The 19,967-nt window shown below is 48.4% G+C and overlaps 1 protein-coding gene across 1 annotated transcript in view; it reads right to left on the bottom strand.

The window, feature by feature from the left end:
• PTPRJ (protein tyrosine phosphatase receptor type J) overlaps positions 1-18,316 on the bottom strand; it is a 173,398-nt gene extending 155,082 nt beyond the window's left edge. The window contains exon 1 of the mRNA XM_060105160.1: positions 17,873-18,316. Coding sequence (XP_059961143.1) covers positions 17,873-18,316 — 444 coding nt within the window. The remainder of the gene's footprint in view (positions 1-17,872) is intronic.
• Positions 18,317-19,967: the final 1,651 nt, after the last annotated feature.

The raw sequence follows: 19,967 nt of genomic DNA on the forward strand, positions 1-19,967 counted from the left end.
AAGTCCAAAGGACTTCAAAATCTGTGCTCTTTTTACTAGAGCGCATGCACACACACACATGCACGCACACACACACATATATATTTAGGGTTGCCATGGCAAAAGGTAAAAATGTTATGAGATAATTAGAAATAATATGAGATTGAGAGGCAGTTAAATGGGATTCTAGGTGACTGTAACTTGGGGATACTACCAGCTCTGGGGACTTCCCTGGTGGCATCTTTTTGAGGCAGGCTCCCTCCAAGGCATGAGGGATGGAACAGAGAACCAGACAGGGTCCCTACCTCCTGAAGTTCATATTCCAGGGAATGGGGAAACAGAAACAGTAAACCAGTAAGATAGTTTCTGGTGGTGGTAAGGATGGAGGAAATGAAGCAGGACAGCAATAGAGGGGTCTGGACAAGACACTCGAGTTAAAGCCTGAGAAGGAACCAGAAGGATCTGGGGAAGAACACTGCAGCAAGTGTCCCCCACCCCTGCACCCCGAGGGAGAGAGGAGGGTGGGCGCCAGTGTCTGCTAAAACAGAGCCAGCATGAATGGAATCAGTGAAAAGGGGTGGGTGGACAGGGTGCAGTCAGAGAGGAAGGATGGGTCTGGTCATCCGGATCCAAGGTTTAGGGTCTTACAGGCCATCATTTGGGTTTATACCAAGTGCAGTATGAAGCCACATGGGCTTAAGCAGTGGAATAACACACCACTGTGGGACAAGAAGAGTCTCAGTGGGACTTCCCTGGTGGCGCAGTGGTTAAGAATCCGTCTGCCAATGCAGGGGACACAGGTTCCAGCCCTGGTCCGGGAGGATCCCACATGCCGCGGAGCAACTAAGCCCATGCACCACAACTACTGAGCCCGCGTGCCACAACTACTGAAGCCCACGTGCCTAGAGCCCGTGCTCTGCAACAAGAGAAGCCATCGCAATGAGAAGCCCGTGCACCACAATGAAGAGTAGCCCCCGCTCGCCGCAACTAGAGAAAGCCCACGTGCAACAACGAAGACCTAACACAGCCAAAAATTAAAAATAATTAATTAATTAATTTTTTTAAAAGGAGAGAAGAGTCTCAGCATGAAAGTAAAAGAACCTAGCACATGGCTGGCACTCTATAAAGAAAGAAACCCTAGTTTCCTTCTCCTTGTGTCACTAACCCTATATAACCCTGGACAATCATACCCTTTCTGGCCCTCTGATTCCAAAAAAAGGTTTGGTCTCAGTGGTTCTCAACCCTGGCTACACATTAATACCACATGAAGAGTCCGGAAAAATAAAAATAAGACAATGATGCTGGGGATGGTGTGTGCCCACGCACGCAAGTGCTCAAATCCCACTGGTCAGGAGTGGGAACCTCCAATCAGTATTTTCCCTCTCTCTTTTTTTTTCCCCCAGTCAGTATCTTCTAAAAGCTCCCCAGGGGGCTTCCCTGGTGGCGCAGTGGTTGAGAGTCCGCCTGCCGATGCAGGGGACACGGGTTCGTGCCCCGGTCTGGGAGGATCCCACATGTCACGGAGCGGCTGGGCCCGTGAGCCATGGCCGCTGAGCCTGCGCGTCCGGAGCCTGTGCTCCGCAATGGGAGAGGCCACAACAGTGAGAGGCCCGCATACTGCAAAAAAAAAAAAAAAAACTAAAAGCTCCCCAGGTGCAGCCACGGTGGAGAAGAGCCACCAAAAGTGTCTTCTAAGGCCTTCTCCCGCCTCTATGGTGTAAGTACTACCCAGGAGAGGTGCCCAAGGACAGAAAGAGCCACCTTTTGAGATAGCAAGTTCCTCCCATCTAAAGATAGGCAGGCAAAAATCACTTTCTCAGAGATGAAACCTAAGAATTGGATACCCTTGAAAGACCCCTTCCAAAAGAGATGTTTGTGGTTTTTTGACTTGCTGGGTGACCCTTCAGTGAGCAAATCATAGACCTCATTGTCCCAGCTGAAACCAAAGAGAGCAAATAAAACAGCCTGTGTGCCACCCCTTGCCTTTCTGGTGGCCATGGCAGACATCACTAACTGATCCCAGCAGTCTCTCCTGCTGAGCTAGGCCACTCCAAGTGGTCTAAGAATCCCTTCCATGCAGGGCTGGAGCAGCCACTATCAATCACTTGAAAATGGACATAAACTGGAACCCATTTGTCTTCCCTAGCCTAATGTCCCTAAGGTCCTTTCTCACTCTGACATTCTTTGAGGTGATAATCCTTTTTATCTTCCTATAAGCAATGATTAACTACCAAGTTGCCTGGCAATGAGCTCAGCTGGTTTGACTGGGAGATCACATGTTCTAGCCCTGAGGGCAGGTTTTGCTTTATTTTGCTTTATTCTCTCAATCTCAGTCTCTTTGTCCTCCCCAGGTGACATCTCTCCCCCCCTCCAAGTAGCTGCACCCCCAAACATTTACTGAACAGGGCCTGAGACAGACTCTATGATTAGATCAGGGCAAACCAGTCCCATTCCTGGAAAAGCTCATCAAAGCCGGTGCCCTGTTGCTATTACTGATAGTTGAGACAGTAATAATGACGCCAGTTGGCATTTATGGAGCACTTTCTGTATGCCAGTCACCATGCCTGGCTGGGGCACGCTGGGGGCTCCCCGTGCATTTTCTCATGGAATCTCAATCACAATCCTCTGAGGTATTTATTATCACCATTTGGTGCAAGAGAAAATTCAGGCCTTGAAAGCTACTAAATTGTTGTTGATCACAAAGCAGCAGAAAGGAGATTACGGAACAGTCCCCATCCCTGGCTCTGGGCGAGTCCCTTCACCTCTCTTTGCCTCAGTGCTAAAATGGCCATAATTAAAAGGATGAAGAGGGAGCCCAGCACAGTGTATGACAGTACAGTGGACAGCTTGGAAGAACTTGCTGCAATCTGGGTAAAAGACTAGAGCCCCTACAAAAGAGTATGTCCTAACCAGGTGTGACCAGCACTGAGAGAGGAGCCCTTTTTTGGCTTCACAAAGTGATGTGTTCCCGAACAGCTGTGTGAATACCCAGCTTTCAGAAAGCCAACCCTCCTCGCCCCGGGCAGGCACCATGGGCACCATGGCACCACCGTTTCAGTAGGTTTCCCGGGGTCTTCCTCCTGCCTCATTCCTGCCGGGCTCCCTGTCACTGGCTCTGAAGGCATTATCTCTAGGCTTATGCCCTGGGGCCTCTAAACACTCTAAAGGCTGAAAATCGCTCCAGGGAGGTGGTGGGAGGGGGAATTTACCAGTGAATCCCTTTGTAATGGGATTTCCCTTTGACCAGGTCTATCTCTTGTGTGGAACTTGGCATATCTGGCCTCACTCCTAATAAACACTAAGCCTTTCCTTCAACTTCACATCCCCTGCAGTAGAGCTTAGCACCACACATATCACATTAACACTGGCTTCCTGTCCCACCGGGCAGGGTGAGGAAAAGTGTCAGTTATTCCCATTTTGTGGAGGAGGAGGACACAGGGAGCTTGGCACGGGAGTACCTGTCACAGCATCCCTAAAGAGTACTCACTGAATAAGCAGAGGTGGAATATGAATCCTCTTCTGAGACCTAGCAACGTGGCTATCGGTCACATCTATAAACGCGCTTGTTAGTTTAGATCTAGTGTCTCACACGAGGAAGTCAGTGACACGATCAGCTGGGCCCCCCTACTAGCTAAGACTATGTTACCCCTCAGGGACATCTGGCAGAGACATTTTTTATTGTCACAGGTTGGGGGAGGTGGGTACTGGGATCTATCAGGCAGGGGCCAGGGATGCTGCTAAACAGCCTACAGTGCACAGGATAGTCCCCCAAACAAGGAGTTATCAGGCCCCAGATGAGGTTGAGAAACCCTGCTCTAAAGGAAAAGAAGCTGTCCCCACTCACCCCAACCACACTGGGAGACAACCTCAAAGTCCAAATGCTAGATTCCAGGTGACAGCAGAGGCTAAGCGCTACATGTGTCTCTTCCAAAGGAAATCAAAAGGCTGGTCACAAACCCTGTGGTCAGAGGCTGAGGGTCTGAGTCTTACCCCCACCCAACACGTGGTCCTTTTTCTTTTGCAATGTTTACTAATATTTAATATGTGCTAACTACATACCTTATCTTATGTACTTCCTATAACAGCCCTAGAGCTGAGTCATATAATGACCACTACTTTATAGTTGAGCGAAACGAGGCACAGGGAGGTTAAACAACGTGGTAAAACAAGGAATTCCCACGCAGCCTTCTTCCTCTAGAGCCCTAGCTCTTAACCACTGCACATACTGTCTCGCAGTCCCATGAACAAGCCCAGAATAAGACTATCAACCAAAGTGACTTCAAGCTATCTGATGTCCGCCCTCACAGGGATGGACTCCCAGTAGCCAGATACAATGAGGTTAAATTGGATGTTATGACTGATTTGAGAGACGCACATGTCTGAGCTATGAAAACAATTTCAGCATCAGGTCTGAACTATAATAAGGATGCAGGATCAGAGATGGCTTTGGGTAGAGTGGTTTGCAGGAGGAGATGATCTTGGGGAATGGATTGAGGCATGAAGTCAGAAGATGGGTGCTTGATGATGAGGCCAAGATATATGTAGCAGAGCTAGGCACAGCAAACTAAGAAAGACAGGCTACCCAAGGCCTATCCCAAGGCCATGCGTATAAGACACCCACGAGCTTGGGGCTTTGAGACCTACCCCTGACCCATCTGAGACCTTTGGATTATGGCATCTCCCCAACCCAGGGGCCCCAAGCTGTACCCCCCTCCCCAGCCTCTGAGAGCTGTCACCATCAAAGACCCAGAGACACTCTCTTCTGATTCCAGAAACCTGGTCCACCCATCCCAAGCTCTGACAGCCCTCCTGAACCACCAGAAGCCCCCTCCCCCTTTCAGGACTCACCCAGAGAACCTGTCCTTCAATCCGAAGGCCCTGGGACTGCTTCCACTACCCTGTGCTTTGAACCCAGACCTCTCAGCAGGAAACATCCCCCTAGACTACACTCCAGCTTGCAGCCCTCAGCTCCCTTCGAGGGCTCAGGGGCCCTCACATCCCATTCTGGTCTTAGAAGCAAAGCAACCCACCAGACGGTTTTTGTGGACTTTGAGCCTTTTTTCTCATTTCGAAGCTCTTAACTCTCCATCCTGTATAGAGACCTACATCCCGGGAGTCTGAGGGTTGAGCACCCTCCCCCAATCTGAGGATGTATTTCATACCACCCACCACCCCAGCTCTAGCTCAGGCCCCTCCCTTCCTTGGCCCAGGCTTGGAGTTCAGCTCTTCTCTCTCTCTCCCATCCCAGGCACAGGCACACCCCTTTATAGACTTAGCGCGGAGCTGATCCTCAGCCTTTCCCACTTTGGGCTCTGACACCCTAATACTCAGTCCTTGTCCCCCAATCTCAAACTCTCACCTCTTCACCCCAATCTGAGTTTCATCCCCCTGCCCAGGTCTTAGGCTCTCAATTCCTCCTACATCTGTCGCTTGCACTCAGTACCCACACTTCCACTCACTGGGTCAGGGTCCAGTGAGGAATCCATCCCTGGGATATGCCCAGCCCCCTTTCCTCTTAGGATGAGCTCTCTAGCCCTGCAAAACAGGTGCAGATGTGAAGCACCCCCCAACCATACTAGCAGATCCCCATGGGAGATCGTGGAGGAGGTAGTCCTGGGGGTGCAAAGTAGATGGTCTGGCCTCACAACCAGGGTCACCTGACCCATTGTGCCACAGAGAGGGGAGCGGGAGGGGCTCTGAAGGGCTGGGAGCTGCTGGCCACATGCTCTTTCCCACCCATGTGACCCTTCTCCCTTGGAGATTCCTCGCTGCCACCTCTCCACCCCTGCCCCCCGTATGCCTTCTGGAAGAGGAAGGGACAAGCCCTCCTGTCCAGGGTCAGAGCCTCAGCGCCCTGACTTCTGCATGATCCCAAAGCACAACCGGTGAGTGGGAGGGGGCCGCCTCTCCCTGACTCCCACCCCCTGGGTCAGGCAGAATGGCTGGCCCCAGTGCTGCCTCTGCACACAGGAAGTCACCCTCCTTCAACGCATTGCCTTGAGGCCTGCCTTCCCACCCCACCCTGGAAATCTGGATCTCCCCTGGGCAGTTTTCTATAAAGTCTGCAATAATCTCAAAAAAAAAAAAAAAAAAAAAAAAAAAAAGACAGGCTAGGCTGGAGAGTACTAGATCTGAAAGATGGGATTAGTGCTTGTTAAGTATTTCCTGCCTGAAGCAAGGATTTGATGGATTGGGATGGTCTCACCACTGGAGAAAAGACAAACAGGACCATTACTCTCCTCCAGTAAAGGCTGGCTTTGGCTGGTTGTACGTTCTCTCTCTCTTTCATGATCTCCTGCTCTAGCTTAATTAACATTATTGTCTTTTAGAGATCGTTATGATTCAAAGTGAATATAGGCCCACATCTTCAGATGTGCCAACATGTCATCTTAAATAAGAGCTCCTGTCCTGCACCCTTACAATTTCTCTTCACACGGTAGGATTTGGTGACCACTCTAGACAACAATACTCCTGGGCACTAAGGCAGAAGTTGTCTGAACGCCTGCACAGCAAGTCTCCTCGACCTTGGGCACGTGGCAACTGCAGCCCCCGAGTCAGGAGGCACTGTGTTAATATGGGTGAGCTGGGAGCAAACATTTAAGCCACAATCCGGATTGGGAGCCTTACACACCTTCCCTCATTTAACCCTAAATAACATGTGGTCCAGCAATTATTACCCATTTTCCAGATGATGTAACAAGTTCCAAGGCATGGCTGTAGAGAAGAACACAGATCTGGGTCCATGCTTCTACTGACACCAAAGCCCATGCCCTTTTCCATGCTTCTCTTCTTATGGGACACCCTAAAGGCATGTCACCCATGCCCAATTTCAAGCTCTATGAAATCCAAATTCATTCACAACAGGAAAGCCAAGACCCCAACAGGATGCCATTATTTCATTCATTTGATCTGGGCCAAGGCCCCAAAGTTTCAGGCAGCCTTTATCACTTATGGCTCCAGGACCTAAAATCCACAGCAAAATCACTCTTATCTTCTGTGGTTTGGGGAAGCATTTCATTCTTGCCATGTCATGGCACTTGAGCAGCAAGTATCAATGTGCCTCCCATCCCACAGGAAGATGACCCTCCCACCTGTGAGAATGGCCCTCAAGCCTGCTGTCCTTCCAGGAGACTCACACACACCCTGGCCCACGTAGGCAATCCTCCCAGATCTCCCTGTGTCCCCAAGGAAACCCACAACTAGCTGGTTGAGGTTCTGGCACAGTGTGTGGCCATGGACCAGATTATAACTCTTTGGCCTCGGTTTCCTTCCCTGTACCTACATCATAGGATTACACGAGTTAATACATACAAAGTGCTGACAACAATTCATAATAACTATTCAACCTATGGTAGCTACTATTTTTATTATCTTCACTTATCCTAAGGCAATCATCAGAGATGTGTTCAGAGATTTAATCACAAAGTCATCTGAATAGTCTTTACTGCAGCAAAAAGTTTTGGAAACAAACCAGACAACAGGATGAATGAGATAGATTAAGGCACCTCCATATAATGCAATGGGATGCAACAGCTGAAAGTTAGAGAAGGGAAGAATATTTACTCTCAAGGGAAAAATGTTTGCAACATATTATCACTACTTTACAAAATGCCCCTGAGAAGAGCAGAGGAGAGTGAACTCACACCCCCAGAGGGTCTGCAGCGTACAGATTTCTTTGTTGTCTCCCGTATTTGCTGAAATTTTTCTGGATGCAACCATGTTTGTTTGTTTGTTTAAAGGAAAAAAATTTTTTTTCAAAAGACTTTCTACTGAGTAACAGTGACCCTCCAGGAAGAAGCCTCATGTTTATGCTGTGACCTCCTGGGGTACCAGCATCTAACCCAATTAAAAAAAAAATGAAAAATATAAATTACAAAGCATGTGTAGGAAGGAATCCTATTTTAGGAGAAAGAGATAGATAGAACTAGCATAAAAAAAGACAAAGATCACCCAACATAAAATGGTACCAGGAGTTAATTTCAGGAGAGTGGAGATTACAGATAATTTTGCTTTTTTTTAATTTTATTTTTTATTTTTTTGGCTGCATCGGGTCTTCCTTGCCGCACGTGGGCTTTCTCTAGTTGCGGCGAGTGGGGCTACTCTGTTGTGGTGCGCGGGTTTCTCACTGCGGTGGCTTCTCTTGTTGCAGAGCACGGGCTCTAGGCGCACGGGCTTCAGTAGTTGTGGCACGTGGGCTCAGTACTTGTGGTTCGCGGGCTCTAGAGCGCAGGCTCAGTAGTTGTGGCGCACGGGCTTAGTTGCTGTGCGGCGTGTGGGATCTTCCCCGAGCAGGGCTCGAACTCGTGTCCCCTACATTGGCAGGCGGATTCTTAACCACTGCACCACCGGGGAAGTCCCTGCTTTCTTTTTTATTTATCTGTATTTTCAAATTTTTTATATTTAAAAAAAAGAAAAAAACAGAACTGACTCATAGGGGAATCAAATCAATCTCTGGATCAGGATCCTGCAGTCAACTGCACTAACAGCCCCCAGACAGGGATCACCATGAGTGGAATGAGGGCAGCATGGCCTGGAGGTAAAAAAAAAAAAAAAAAAAAAAAAAAAAAAAACATCTAGGCCGTGAGTCTCAGTCTTCCACTGTCCACAAGATGGGTGAGGCCCTCAGAGCCTCAGCTCCCCTGAGACGTCCTAAGTTCTCACTCAAAGTAGACCACACACTGGACGGTAACTGTTAGCTCCCTAACAAACCCATTTACCAAAGAATGCAGAGCATGGCCAATAGCTTGTCCCACTGAGGTGGTCCCCCAGAATTATCCAGAAGGGTAACTACTTAAAGTCAGGCCTCCTCAGTTGCCAGTCAACCCCCTCTCTTCCTAAGGGCCTTCCTGGACCAGCCACTGCATAATGATTTTCAGTCATATATGGGAGCACTGATGATGCACATTTGGGGACTTTATACTAGTTTTCCACTGTCCCTGGAAACAGAAACCACCTGCATGTCCACCCCCACCCCACACCTTCCATCACTCCATTCCCTATAATAATGGCTTCCAGGTTTTTTGGCAATGATTGAAGCCACGATTAATTCAATTTATATGCAATTCAGTACATACACACACACACACACACACACACACACATATATATATAACTGAAACAAGTTTCATAAAAGAATACTTACCCTTCCTACATACAGAAGATGCCAATATTTTCTCTTCTATCATTTTTTAATAGATAGAATATATTCTATCTATTAAAATCACTAAACTGATTTTATGACCCATGGTTTTAAATATACTGCTTTACAACATGCAAGTCTATGTTTTGGTTTTCTAAACCACACTTTAAAAGAACATTTTCTGGGACATATTAGGTAGACCCATATACAACTACTGGTATCAAAGGACCAAAAACAGTAATTTCATACGGTTCAACCTAATAATTATGTATGAACCAACTAGGGGACTCAACTGCCCCATTTGCCTCTTGAAAGCTAATTCTAAATTTGACTAATGTTAAAAAACTGGGCTACACAATGAATGTACATTATTATTGTGCGAAAGACAGATGGCACCTGAAATGGACTGGACAAGTCACTGAGAGACAGTCTGAGCCACACCTTAAATGGGAATAACAATGGCAAACTCACAGGGATGCTATGAGAACTGAATGAGTTCATATATGTTGAAGGCCTTGCAAACTATAAGGTAAAATTAATATTCTTGTTTTTGTAAGTAGTAAAGTATGCCAGTGTCTTGGCAAAACAAGACCACAAGTGTGGTCCATGCTTAGTGGGGAAGGAATAACCGCCATGACACAAGGACATGAAACCGTGGCAGCCCCTCAGCCAGTAGCAGGAAATGCAGCATCACCTCGCTGCCATGGAAACAGGGTGGCATGGTCCACACAGACTCCCTCAACTTCCCATCTTCTGCAATTAGAGCCAAGGATTATGTCTTTAAACTTTCAGTTGGTGGCATAAAATAAGCCCTCTTGAAAATAAGTCCTCTCGAAAAGTCCTACAGAAAATGTCCCCAGAGATAGGAGGTGGCCACAGCCAGAGCTGGCCAGGTCACAAGAGAAAGAGAGACACTCAAGGAGGACCCTGTTGCTTTAAAGGACATGGTCAATATTCCTGTGCTCTTTTGGGGCAAAGACCACACTGGCCATTCTTCAGTCATATCTTGTGTTCATTTGACCTATATTAATTCAATTATATTAACTTGTCAAAAGAGAAATATAATTTAAATTATGCTAGCCGAGAAGCCTACACTGCTTCACATTATACATTTTACTATATACATATAAACACATATATATATGTATGTATACTATCCATTGTGGATTTAATCTCTTAAATCCAATTTTAAAATTTTTGTAACACAATGTTTACAATTCATAATTATGGCCTTTTGCCCTAACTTTAAAAACCTAATTCTTGAGAAAATGAAGTAATGTTCTTAAATTTCTATATCCATTTATAAGGAACTTTAATATACTGTGATCCCATTTAACTTATCCAACTACCCTGTGTGAAAGGTACCACTGCTATTATTAGCATTTTAGAAACGTGAATGCCAAGGATCAGAAAGGTTAAGGCATCTGCCCAAAGCACACAGCTAGTTAGATGGTGGAGCTAGGATTCCAACTTGGCAGGCTGGCTCTCAGGTCTATATTCTCTTCATGACCCAGGGGTCTTATTTATCTCTGAGTTCCTAAGGACAAGGGCTGCATCTAAAATAATTGGAAAATGTATGTAATTGAAACACAAATTAGAGACAAAGGACTAACTTCCTCAGTTTCTAAAGCGCTTGTACAAATTGATAACAAAAAGAAAATCTTTTTTTTTTTAATGAGCAGGGAGTTAACCCCCGCCCCCCCAAAAAAGAAGGAATTAATGCAAATAGCCCAAAACAAGAAAAAAATGCTCAACTAACTCAAAATTGAAGCTATAACTAAAAGTAACAGGATACAATTTTTTACCTCTCAGGCTGGCACACATTTACAAATTTAACAATCCTCAATTCAGCTGAGAGTATGGAGAAACAGACACTCTCCAAGCCTATGCATGCAGGTACAAACTGGGGGAAATTTAACGGCTATCAAATTTTTAAATGCATGTACCCTCTAACCCAGCCATCCTAAAATTAGAAATTTACCCTATGGATATTCTTGTGAAGTTTACAAGAAATATGTATCAAAGACACTCTCTGAAGCATGATTCCTAAAAAGGGGGTCGGGGTGTCTAAAAACAACTTAACTGTCCATTGACAGGAGAATGGCGAAATAAACTATGGTAAAGTCACACATCAGTATATTAGGGAGTCATTTAAAGGAATGAGTTAAAACTATGGGAACAGATATGAAATAATCTCCAAGATAACTACGTATTTTAATAAATTAAAAGCCTAAGTAGAAAACAATGTATATATAATATTTCCTTTAATGTAACTTTTTAAAAAGCTCAACATAGATATTTGTATACATTACACAGAAAAATTTTTTTCCTGGGAGGAAACCAAGGTTACCCACGGGTTATCTCTTTGAAGAGGACTGATACTTTTCTAAATGTTACAGTTTTAGATTGGAGGGTTTTTAACCTGGGCTTCATGGTCTATTTTAAGGAGTCTGTGAAACCCCTGAAATTGGATACCAAATTGTAAATGTGTGCATTTCTTTTAGGGAAAGGATTCTTTGCTTTTGCATACCCTGTAAGGGTCTTAAACCTCTCCCTCCCCTGAAAGATTAAGAACCACTGTGTTGGACCCGTATTGGTGCCGAGTTTTAATATTCGCTCAGTTCTTTGCTCAGAAGCCATGAAATAGCACTGGACTGTGACCAGCACAGGCACTCAGAAAAACACCACCCCATCCCTGCCCTGGAGAAGGAGATAGTTTGTGGCATAATAATGACATTGTCTGCTCAAGCCTCAGAAATGGCAACAGGGGACAGCTTCCCTCTAACAGGAAGAAGGAAAAGTGGAACTGAAAATTATTTGCATGTTTAAAATTAGACTTTCTGTGGGAACTGACACTACTTCGCTTTCAAAGTGCCTCCCATCTGCTGTCTCATTGCCACCACCCGTCACCCAGGCATTTACATGCCGTGGAAGTTCTGAGACAATAGGATGACTATTAAGGAATCCTATCACTAATAAGGAAGTAATAACAAATTTCCTACAGCTCCCATCTTCCAAAGGGTCACCAGAAAAGCCACTGGAAAGCCATACGAGGAGGTGACAAAATTGCTGTGGACTTCTCTGGTCTGAGAGACCTGCAGCTTCCAGGGATCTCCACTTAGAGACCCTCTGCCCCTCTCATGACCACTCCTTCTCTGGCAAATCCAGTGCCAGCCCTTTCTCTGGAGGGGCAGCAAAGACATCACATACACAGCCTGTATCACACCTGTGACTGGTTAGCTGGGGGTGATCAGAATGATGTCAGCCCCACAGCCTGTAAGAGTCACGAAGCCAGCTGCTTCTCTTGCTCATCACCAGGGCCTCCATTCAGTGCCTGTCCCACATCCAGCACGTCCCCAATTTAAGCAATTTATCACATTTACAAGTGTGCCGTAACCACACCATCTTTACATAATTCTGTACTCAATATTTTTCTTTAGCTTAACTTTTTATTAAGTTTAAACAAATTTATTTACCATGACCCTCATGGGTTTGACATCTCACTTATAATTTTTTTTACTACCGCTCCCCTAAAATAAATAATAATTAACATTTTTCTAAAATGTTTTGTGAGCCAAGTTCATTTTGCACACCACTAGGGTTATTCCGCACCACTGTGTGGGAGACAATAAATATTTGTTACATGAATTGATGATTTGAAGCCCCACCTCCTCTCCGCAGATAACAGCAGCAGCCACAGCTAGCAACTGAGACTCGGAATTTACAGAGCAGTTCCTCTTCTATCTGACTTGATCCTCTCAGCCACCCAGTGAAGCAGGAAGTATTAGTCCCATTTTCCAGATAAGGAAATGAGGAGTCACAGAGGTTAAGTGGCTTGCCCGAGTCTAGGCAGCTACTAACTGGCTGAGCAAGGACCTAAACCCAGGTCTTTCCATCCCAGATCCCATTCTGTCTCCACTAAAGCAGGCCTGCCTCACATACTCAGGCTCCCAAAGAAACATGAGCAGGAAAGGGGGTTCCTGGGCCGTCTGTGTTACAAATGGGGTAGATTCTACAGGGTTTAGAATGCAGAAAACCCAAAATGACTCCCTGCCCCATAAGGGTTCAGGCCCCACAGGCCTGTCCTTCACCACAAGTCAGGCACCTCCTCTCTCCCCCGCCCTTTTTTTTTTATTGAAGCATAGTTGATTTACAATGTTGGGTTAACTTCTGCTGTACAGCAAAATTATTCATTTATACCTATATATACATTCTTTTTCAAATTCTTTTCCATGATGGTTTATCACAGGAGATTGAATATAGTTCTCTGTGCTATACAGTAGGACCTTGCTGTTTATCCATTCTGTATGTAATAGTTTGCATCTGCTCACCCCAAACCCCCACTCCATCCCTCCCCTACCACCCACCCCTTGGCAACCACAAGTCTGCTCTCTATGTCTGAGTCTCTGTCTGTTTCATAGATAGGCTCATCTGTATCACCTCCTCTCTTAGTTGCACACTGAAAACACATGAACAGGACAGTAAGCTGGAGCGGCAGAGATGGCAAACCCACCTCTGCCATGTACTAGTTATGAATCTTTGGTAAGTTCGGAACCTCAGTTTTCTCCCGGATAAAACGGGATCAGGGAATTCCCTGGAGGTCCAGTGGTTAGGACTCAGTGCTTTCACTGCCGGGGCCCAGGTTCGATCCCTGGTCAGGGAAGTAAGATCCTACAAACCACGCGGTGTGGCCAAAATTAAAAAAGAAAAAAAATTTTAAATAAAATAAAATGGGACCATGAACAGCACCTACCTCTCAGTTATTTCTGCAATGGTCAAATGAGATAATGCATTAAAACCCTTAGTGCCTGCCACATGTAAAATTACCTATTAATTAATGTTATCAGCAGCCTTCTATTAGAAGGGAAAATTGCCTCTTACCCTACACTCAAAATAATTCCCTTGGCCAAGCAGTGAATGAACTAAGTAAGTAATTGCTGATGATGTGCTGGCTAAACCCAGGCCTACAGTCATTCAGCAACTCTACCTGGGCCTCAACCCCAAGCAAAAATTACTTTTAGGAGCTAAATAACCTCTTTGCTGACCGAAATTGCTCGCTCAGGAGCCAGGATTCTCTCTGCTTAGGAAACCTTGGGTGTTCTGTGGTTATCTTTACCGTGAGGCTAAACTTGAAGTCGGCTCAGAGTCACAGTCTAACCATAAACCAATTTGCTCTGTTTTCTTAAATTGTCTGCAAACAAAACATAATCGTTTGGCTTTTCCGTTGTTGTTCTGAAGCAAAACAAAAATGTTTAAAGTCACCCCTATGAGAATTTAACAAGCAATTTCAAGGGGAGTCTAAATATTTTTTTGTACCCTGGATGAAACAGGTAGGTAAGAGGGCTTAAGGATTAGCTACAGTAGACAATAAACACAAACAGCTATTATTCACCAGGAAACAAGAAAACAAAGGAAAAGCAAATCCAAAACACTATAAGACCAACAAAACAGCTATCACTCACCAGTTTGTTTGTTTTTTTTTTTCATTTTAAAGCAGCCCACTATCAAGCTGATTTTATAAAGAATCTGTCAGGACTGCTTTTCTCCAAAGAAGGAGGCAAGGGGGAAAAACTGCTTTGTCACATTGCCTAAAACATACACACAAACCAAAATTAGTGGGCAAAAATGCTACAAGAATGGGTGAAGTCACTGCACCCAGCAAAGTCCTCATATTGGAATCATCTCTGGCCATCCTTCCTGTCTTGGAGAAGGGGAATGAGAAGCCAGGTTAAAAAATTGCTTTTCCAGCCCTACTAAGCATTAAGTCTTCCAGCATCTCAGCTTCCTTGCTTCCGTACCCATTATCATTAATGCCCAAACAGAGCTTCATCTTTTCTACAACTTGGCCATTTTTTAAGCTGCTACAGTTGATTCCATTTAAAAACACACACCACCCAAGCCTTACAAAACCAACCAAGTGTTAGGGAGGCAGTCAGATAACCTCACCCACATTTCCTATATGTATTGTACAAGCTTCAGAAATCTCAAATATGACTTTCAATCTCAAATATGATTCGATTTTGAAAAACTCAATTTACACCCACAGTTTAAGGAGTACGCAGTGAGGCAGGGCTGCGCCTATAGTAAAATTAAGAACAAAGAGAAAACATGGCCAAAAAAACAGCATCATGAAAATCTGAGGCACAGGTAAGTGACAGGTTCCAGTCCCAGCTCCTCTACTGTCTTGCCAGGTGACCTCAGCCCAATCACTGTCTTCCCTGGGTCTCAATAGCCTTATCTAAAAAAAAAAAAAAAAAGAAGAAAAGAAAAAGAAAAGAAACAAACAAAGAAAAACGACTGTGAGTTATCTTGAAGTCTGGTCCAGTTCAAAAACGCACTGATTCCCTGAAACACCCAATATCAAAATAAACCGTCAAATGTGGATTTTGAAGATGCTTTTTCAGAGAGCCTTTTAGACTTCCTATTTTATAATGTATCCAAAAATGAGAAATAAAGAGCCATCTTGAGTTTCTACAGGACAAATTAGAGAGGAAGGAAATATCTGAATAGGGGACAAGTGTAGCGTAGCAAGATGCTATTGAAACACAAGGAAGGATTGGGCAAGAAATAAATTTACCCAAGAAACTTTTCGCTGATTCAAAGCACAGCTAGCAACCATCAGGGCCCAAGCAAAACCATAAATAATATAATAAAATATATATGTACCAAAGTAAACTAAAAATAAATGAAGTATTTCTTTAGTATTAACTTTGGCACAAGAGATCTTCAATATGAGGCAATATTTTTTTAATCTCATATACTATTCTCCATGAATTTCCTTACAGGGTCAGGGAGAAGACAGTCCATGCACACTGTACCTTAATGTTAACCCCATCTGGACACACTTTTTTTTTTTTTTTTTTTTTTGCGGTATGGGGGCCTCTTACTGTTGTGGCCTCTCCCGTTGGGGAGCACAGGCTCCGGACGCGCAGGCTCAGCAGCCATGGCTCACGGGCCCAGCCGCTCTGCGGCATGTGGGATCTTCCCGGACCGGGGCACGAACCTGTGTCCCCTGCATCGGCAGGCGGACTCTCAACCACTGCGCCACCAGGGAAGCCCTGGACACACTTTAATGTTTACAAAGCTCTTTCAGACACTGGCCAGTGAAAGTCCCTCAAACAACGCTATGGGGCAGGTGGTCCCAGGCTACAAAAGCTATTAACTAAGGATGGAGGAGATGGAAGAGCAAGTCCAACCTGCACCCAGCCCTGGAGCTGGTCTTCTGACACCTAATCCAATATTCTCTGCAGGAGGTCACAGAGCCTTCCAGGCCTTCAGGACAGCCTGTTCAAAGCCTGCCGAGGAAAACTGTGAGGGGACATTAGCAACCAGAGTGTCCTTTGGGTGCTGAGAGTTATCGCAGCCCCCAGGCCCCAGCTGCCTTCTTGTCCTGCCTGCTGGGCTGCATTGCTGCCCCAAGGCTGATGTTTCTGCTCTCAGACAATCTTTTTATTTGTGCTTGAAAAGTTTTCCCTTGTAATAACCTACAATGGAAAAGAATCGAAAGTATATATAGAGAGATAAATACATATATATGTATACCCGAATCACTTTGCTGTACACCTGAAACTAATACAATATTGTAAATGAACTACACTTCAGTTTAAAATAAAGAAAGAAAGAGAAAGGAAGGGACCTGGGGGGGGAAAAAAAAAAAAAACAGTTTTCCCTGAAGCCAGGTTCCATCCCCAGCCAGTAACTCACTTCCCAGGTTTTCAAACATCATGTCCTCAGAGCCGCTGTCTGTATAAAAGAAGCAAGGTTTTTCCTTTACAAAATGCACAACAGGGGTATCATCAGGGCCCTTTCCACCGCGAGTTCAAGACCCTAGCAGTCTCCTAGAAAGCTGTGAGGACGAACCAGCTGGCTCAGCTCCCGCCGCAGGGCTGGGTGATTCTGCTTTTTCACTTCTCTCCTTCCAGTTCCCTATCTGTGAAATGGGGACATCTCCCAGCTGCCCGGCCTCACCCCGTGGGAACACCGTGAAGGGGAAACGGCGCTTTCAGAAAGATCGTCACCAAAACGGCAGGCACAGCATTATCTGAAAAGCGAAGCTAGAAAACAGGGCGGGGAGGGGGGGAGAGCCGGCGCCCACAAAGCACGAATTAAGCATCCAGGGAAGCAAGCAGCTTCTCCGGGAAGAGGACCGTCGCCCGGAGGCACGCCTGCGAGTGGCCACCTTCTCCCGAGGCTGGGAACTTTCCCCAGAAGCAGCGCCCTCTGCCCGGAGGCCCCGTGCCTCTCCCACTGCCCGCCGCCCGGCGCCCGACCCTGCCCCGGCTACCCGCGGCCGCCGCCGCTGCCCTTCGGCCCGGCCCCTCGGGCCCCCGCAGGCCGGGTCGGAGGTCGGCGGCGGCTCGGTCAGGCCCGCCCGGCTCCGCGTCGGGAGCCTCCGCAAACACGCCCCCTCCGGCCGCCTCGGGCTGGCGAGCCGGGCCCGCGCCGGCCAGATGTGACCAGCTCGGGTCAGGGCCGGGCCAGAGACGGCCTGCAGCCCGCGCGGGGCCGGCCACGGGGAGGCTCCGGGCACACGGGACCCCGAAGCCCACCACCCTCCCTCGCGTACGCGGCAGCCGGGGAAAGGGCTCGGTCGCCGGCGCGCGAGGCCGGCCTCCAGCAGCGGGGGGCCCCGAGGACGCGGACCCCCCGCCACCTCCCCCGATCCCCGCAGGCAGGGCGCACCCGGGCAGGTGCAGGGGCTGCCAGTCCCGCCCCCACCCTCCTCGCGCCCCCCCCCGGGCCCACCCAGCTCACCTGGCCCAGGCGCAACAGCAGCAGCAGCGGCGGCAGCGCCCAGCGGAGCCGGGGCGAGCGCGGAGGCGGCCGCGCCTCCCGCGCCGCCTGCTTCATGCCCCGCGCGCCCTGGAACGTGCCCGGGACGCGCGAGTCGGGCCCCGCCGTGCTTCCGAGCCCCGGCGCCCTAGTCGCCGCCTCCAGCCGCCGCCTCCGCCTCCTCCTCCTCCAGCCGGTCCGCCTTGTCCCCGCTCCGCCCGCCCCGGGCTTCCCCGGGGACATGGCAGCAGCGGCGGCGGCGGCGGCCACACGGCGGAGCCTGGCGGGGCTGCAGCGGGGTGGACGCGTCCCTGGGCGCGCAGGGGCTTCGCAGGGCGGAGCGAGCGGCGCCCACCCCCCGCGCGCGGCGCCCTGATCCCAGCTCCGGCAGCTCCGGCGGCTCCGGCTGCCTCCTCCGCGCGTCATGCGGATGGGGATGCAGGGAGCCTCGGCGAGCGCTCAGCCCCTTCCCTCCCCCTCCCCCTCTGAATATTCATCGCTTCCTCCCACCCCGGCCGGCCGAGCGGCTGCCGAGCACCGCGGCCCATCGCCGCCCTCCCGCTGCAGCCCCCGCCCCCGCCGGGCCGGCCGGGCGGCTGGAAGGGGGCGGCGGCGCTCCCCGCGCGCGCGCCCGCGCGCCCGGGCGGCTCCCCTCCGGCGGGCAGAGGAAGCGCCCCCGCCTTGCCCGCCCTCGCCGCCCAGCCCTCCCACATTCCTGGGACTCGGCACCCGGGACGCGGCTCTGCGGCTCTCGAGCCACGAGCCCGTACCCCTCGGCCCGGCTCCATGGCCCCGAGTTTGGGTCACCAAATGTTGACCGAGACCCCTGCCGAGGGCACAGCCAGGCCTGCGTTAAGACGGCAACCCAGCGAAGGCCTGGTTGACCTTCGCTGGGTTGCCGGCGAAGGCTTGGAGTGGCAGTGGAGGTGAATGAACCCCTAAATTGTAGGGGACGTGCAGTGTGTTCTCCTCGCCCCCATCCCCGGACCAGGGAGGCAGAGAGCGGGCATTGGAGCGGGTCCAGTGATTAGGACCCCCGCTCTGCCATGTGGTCAACCAGGCTCTGCTAGTAGCACTAGCTGTGTGACCTCGGGAGAGGCATTTCACCTCTCTGGGCCTCCTTTCCTCATCTGTGAAGTGAGGGTAATACTAGTACCTGGCTGGAGAGACTTGACCATTACATGAGATAATGAACGGAAAAGTCCTAAACACCCGGCCTGACACCACACATAGTGGGCCTCAGTAAGCAGTAGCTCTTCCAGCAGCTTTCATTACATTTTCAAAGAAGTCCACAACCCGAAAGGGGTTAAAGATTACTGCAGATGTTACCGTTAGGCCCATGCACACAAGAGGGAACTGAGAATCTGAGATGCTCAGCCTGTTGCCCAAGGAAAAGTAATGAGAGAAAGGGCTAAACCAAGGAGTGCTGGGGAGGGAGAGATGAATTCCAACCAGGGGAGGAGGTGACACCTGAGCTGGGCTTTGAAGGATGGGTTGAATTTCACCAGGAAGATAGAGGGGGGCAGGGGCTCAAGAAGTGGGAGCAACTTGGCAAAAAATGGGAGGCGGATGCTTCAGGCTTGGCCCTTCTGAGGAGCAGCGAATGGGAGGTTGAGGGGTTCATATATAGAGGAGACTTTGAAAGGCAGAATAATAAGTCTGGGCTGGATTCGATGTGCAGCAGATTGTAAACCAACAGGTGCCCAACACCACCCCCAGACACCTCTTGTACCTCAGGTTCCCCATCTACGAGACAGGAATGCATCTTTGCTTAAAGGGTCTAAGCAGCTCCTACCAGGACTGCACACACAGAGAACAGAAGGTGAAGGAACATCACCTGGTCACTCAAACACCCTGCCATCTTTTGTTTAAACACGGTGTAATTATCATAATTCACCAAGAATTCTGTTCCTTCCTGACTCCTCACCTTCTTGGGGCAGAGACAGGTGGTTTGAAAGGCATTCCTATCCGTGATAGCCAAAGAAGGCGTGACTTACTGCCAGGGCTACCGGGTCTTCAGGTTGCCCCAGATACTCACAGACCCTACCGACCCTAAGGATCCATCCAGGCCTCCACT

This window comes from Mesoplodon densirostris, chromosome 7 (assembly GCF_025265405.1).
Source record: "Mesoplodon densirostris isolate mMesDen1 chromosome 7, mMesDen1 primary haplotype, whole genome shotgun sequence".
Classification (NCBI taxonomy): domain Eukaryota; kingdom Metazoa; phylum Chordata; class Mammalia; order Artiodactyla; family Ziphiidae; genus Mesoplodon; species Mesoplodon densirostris.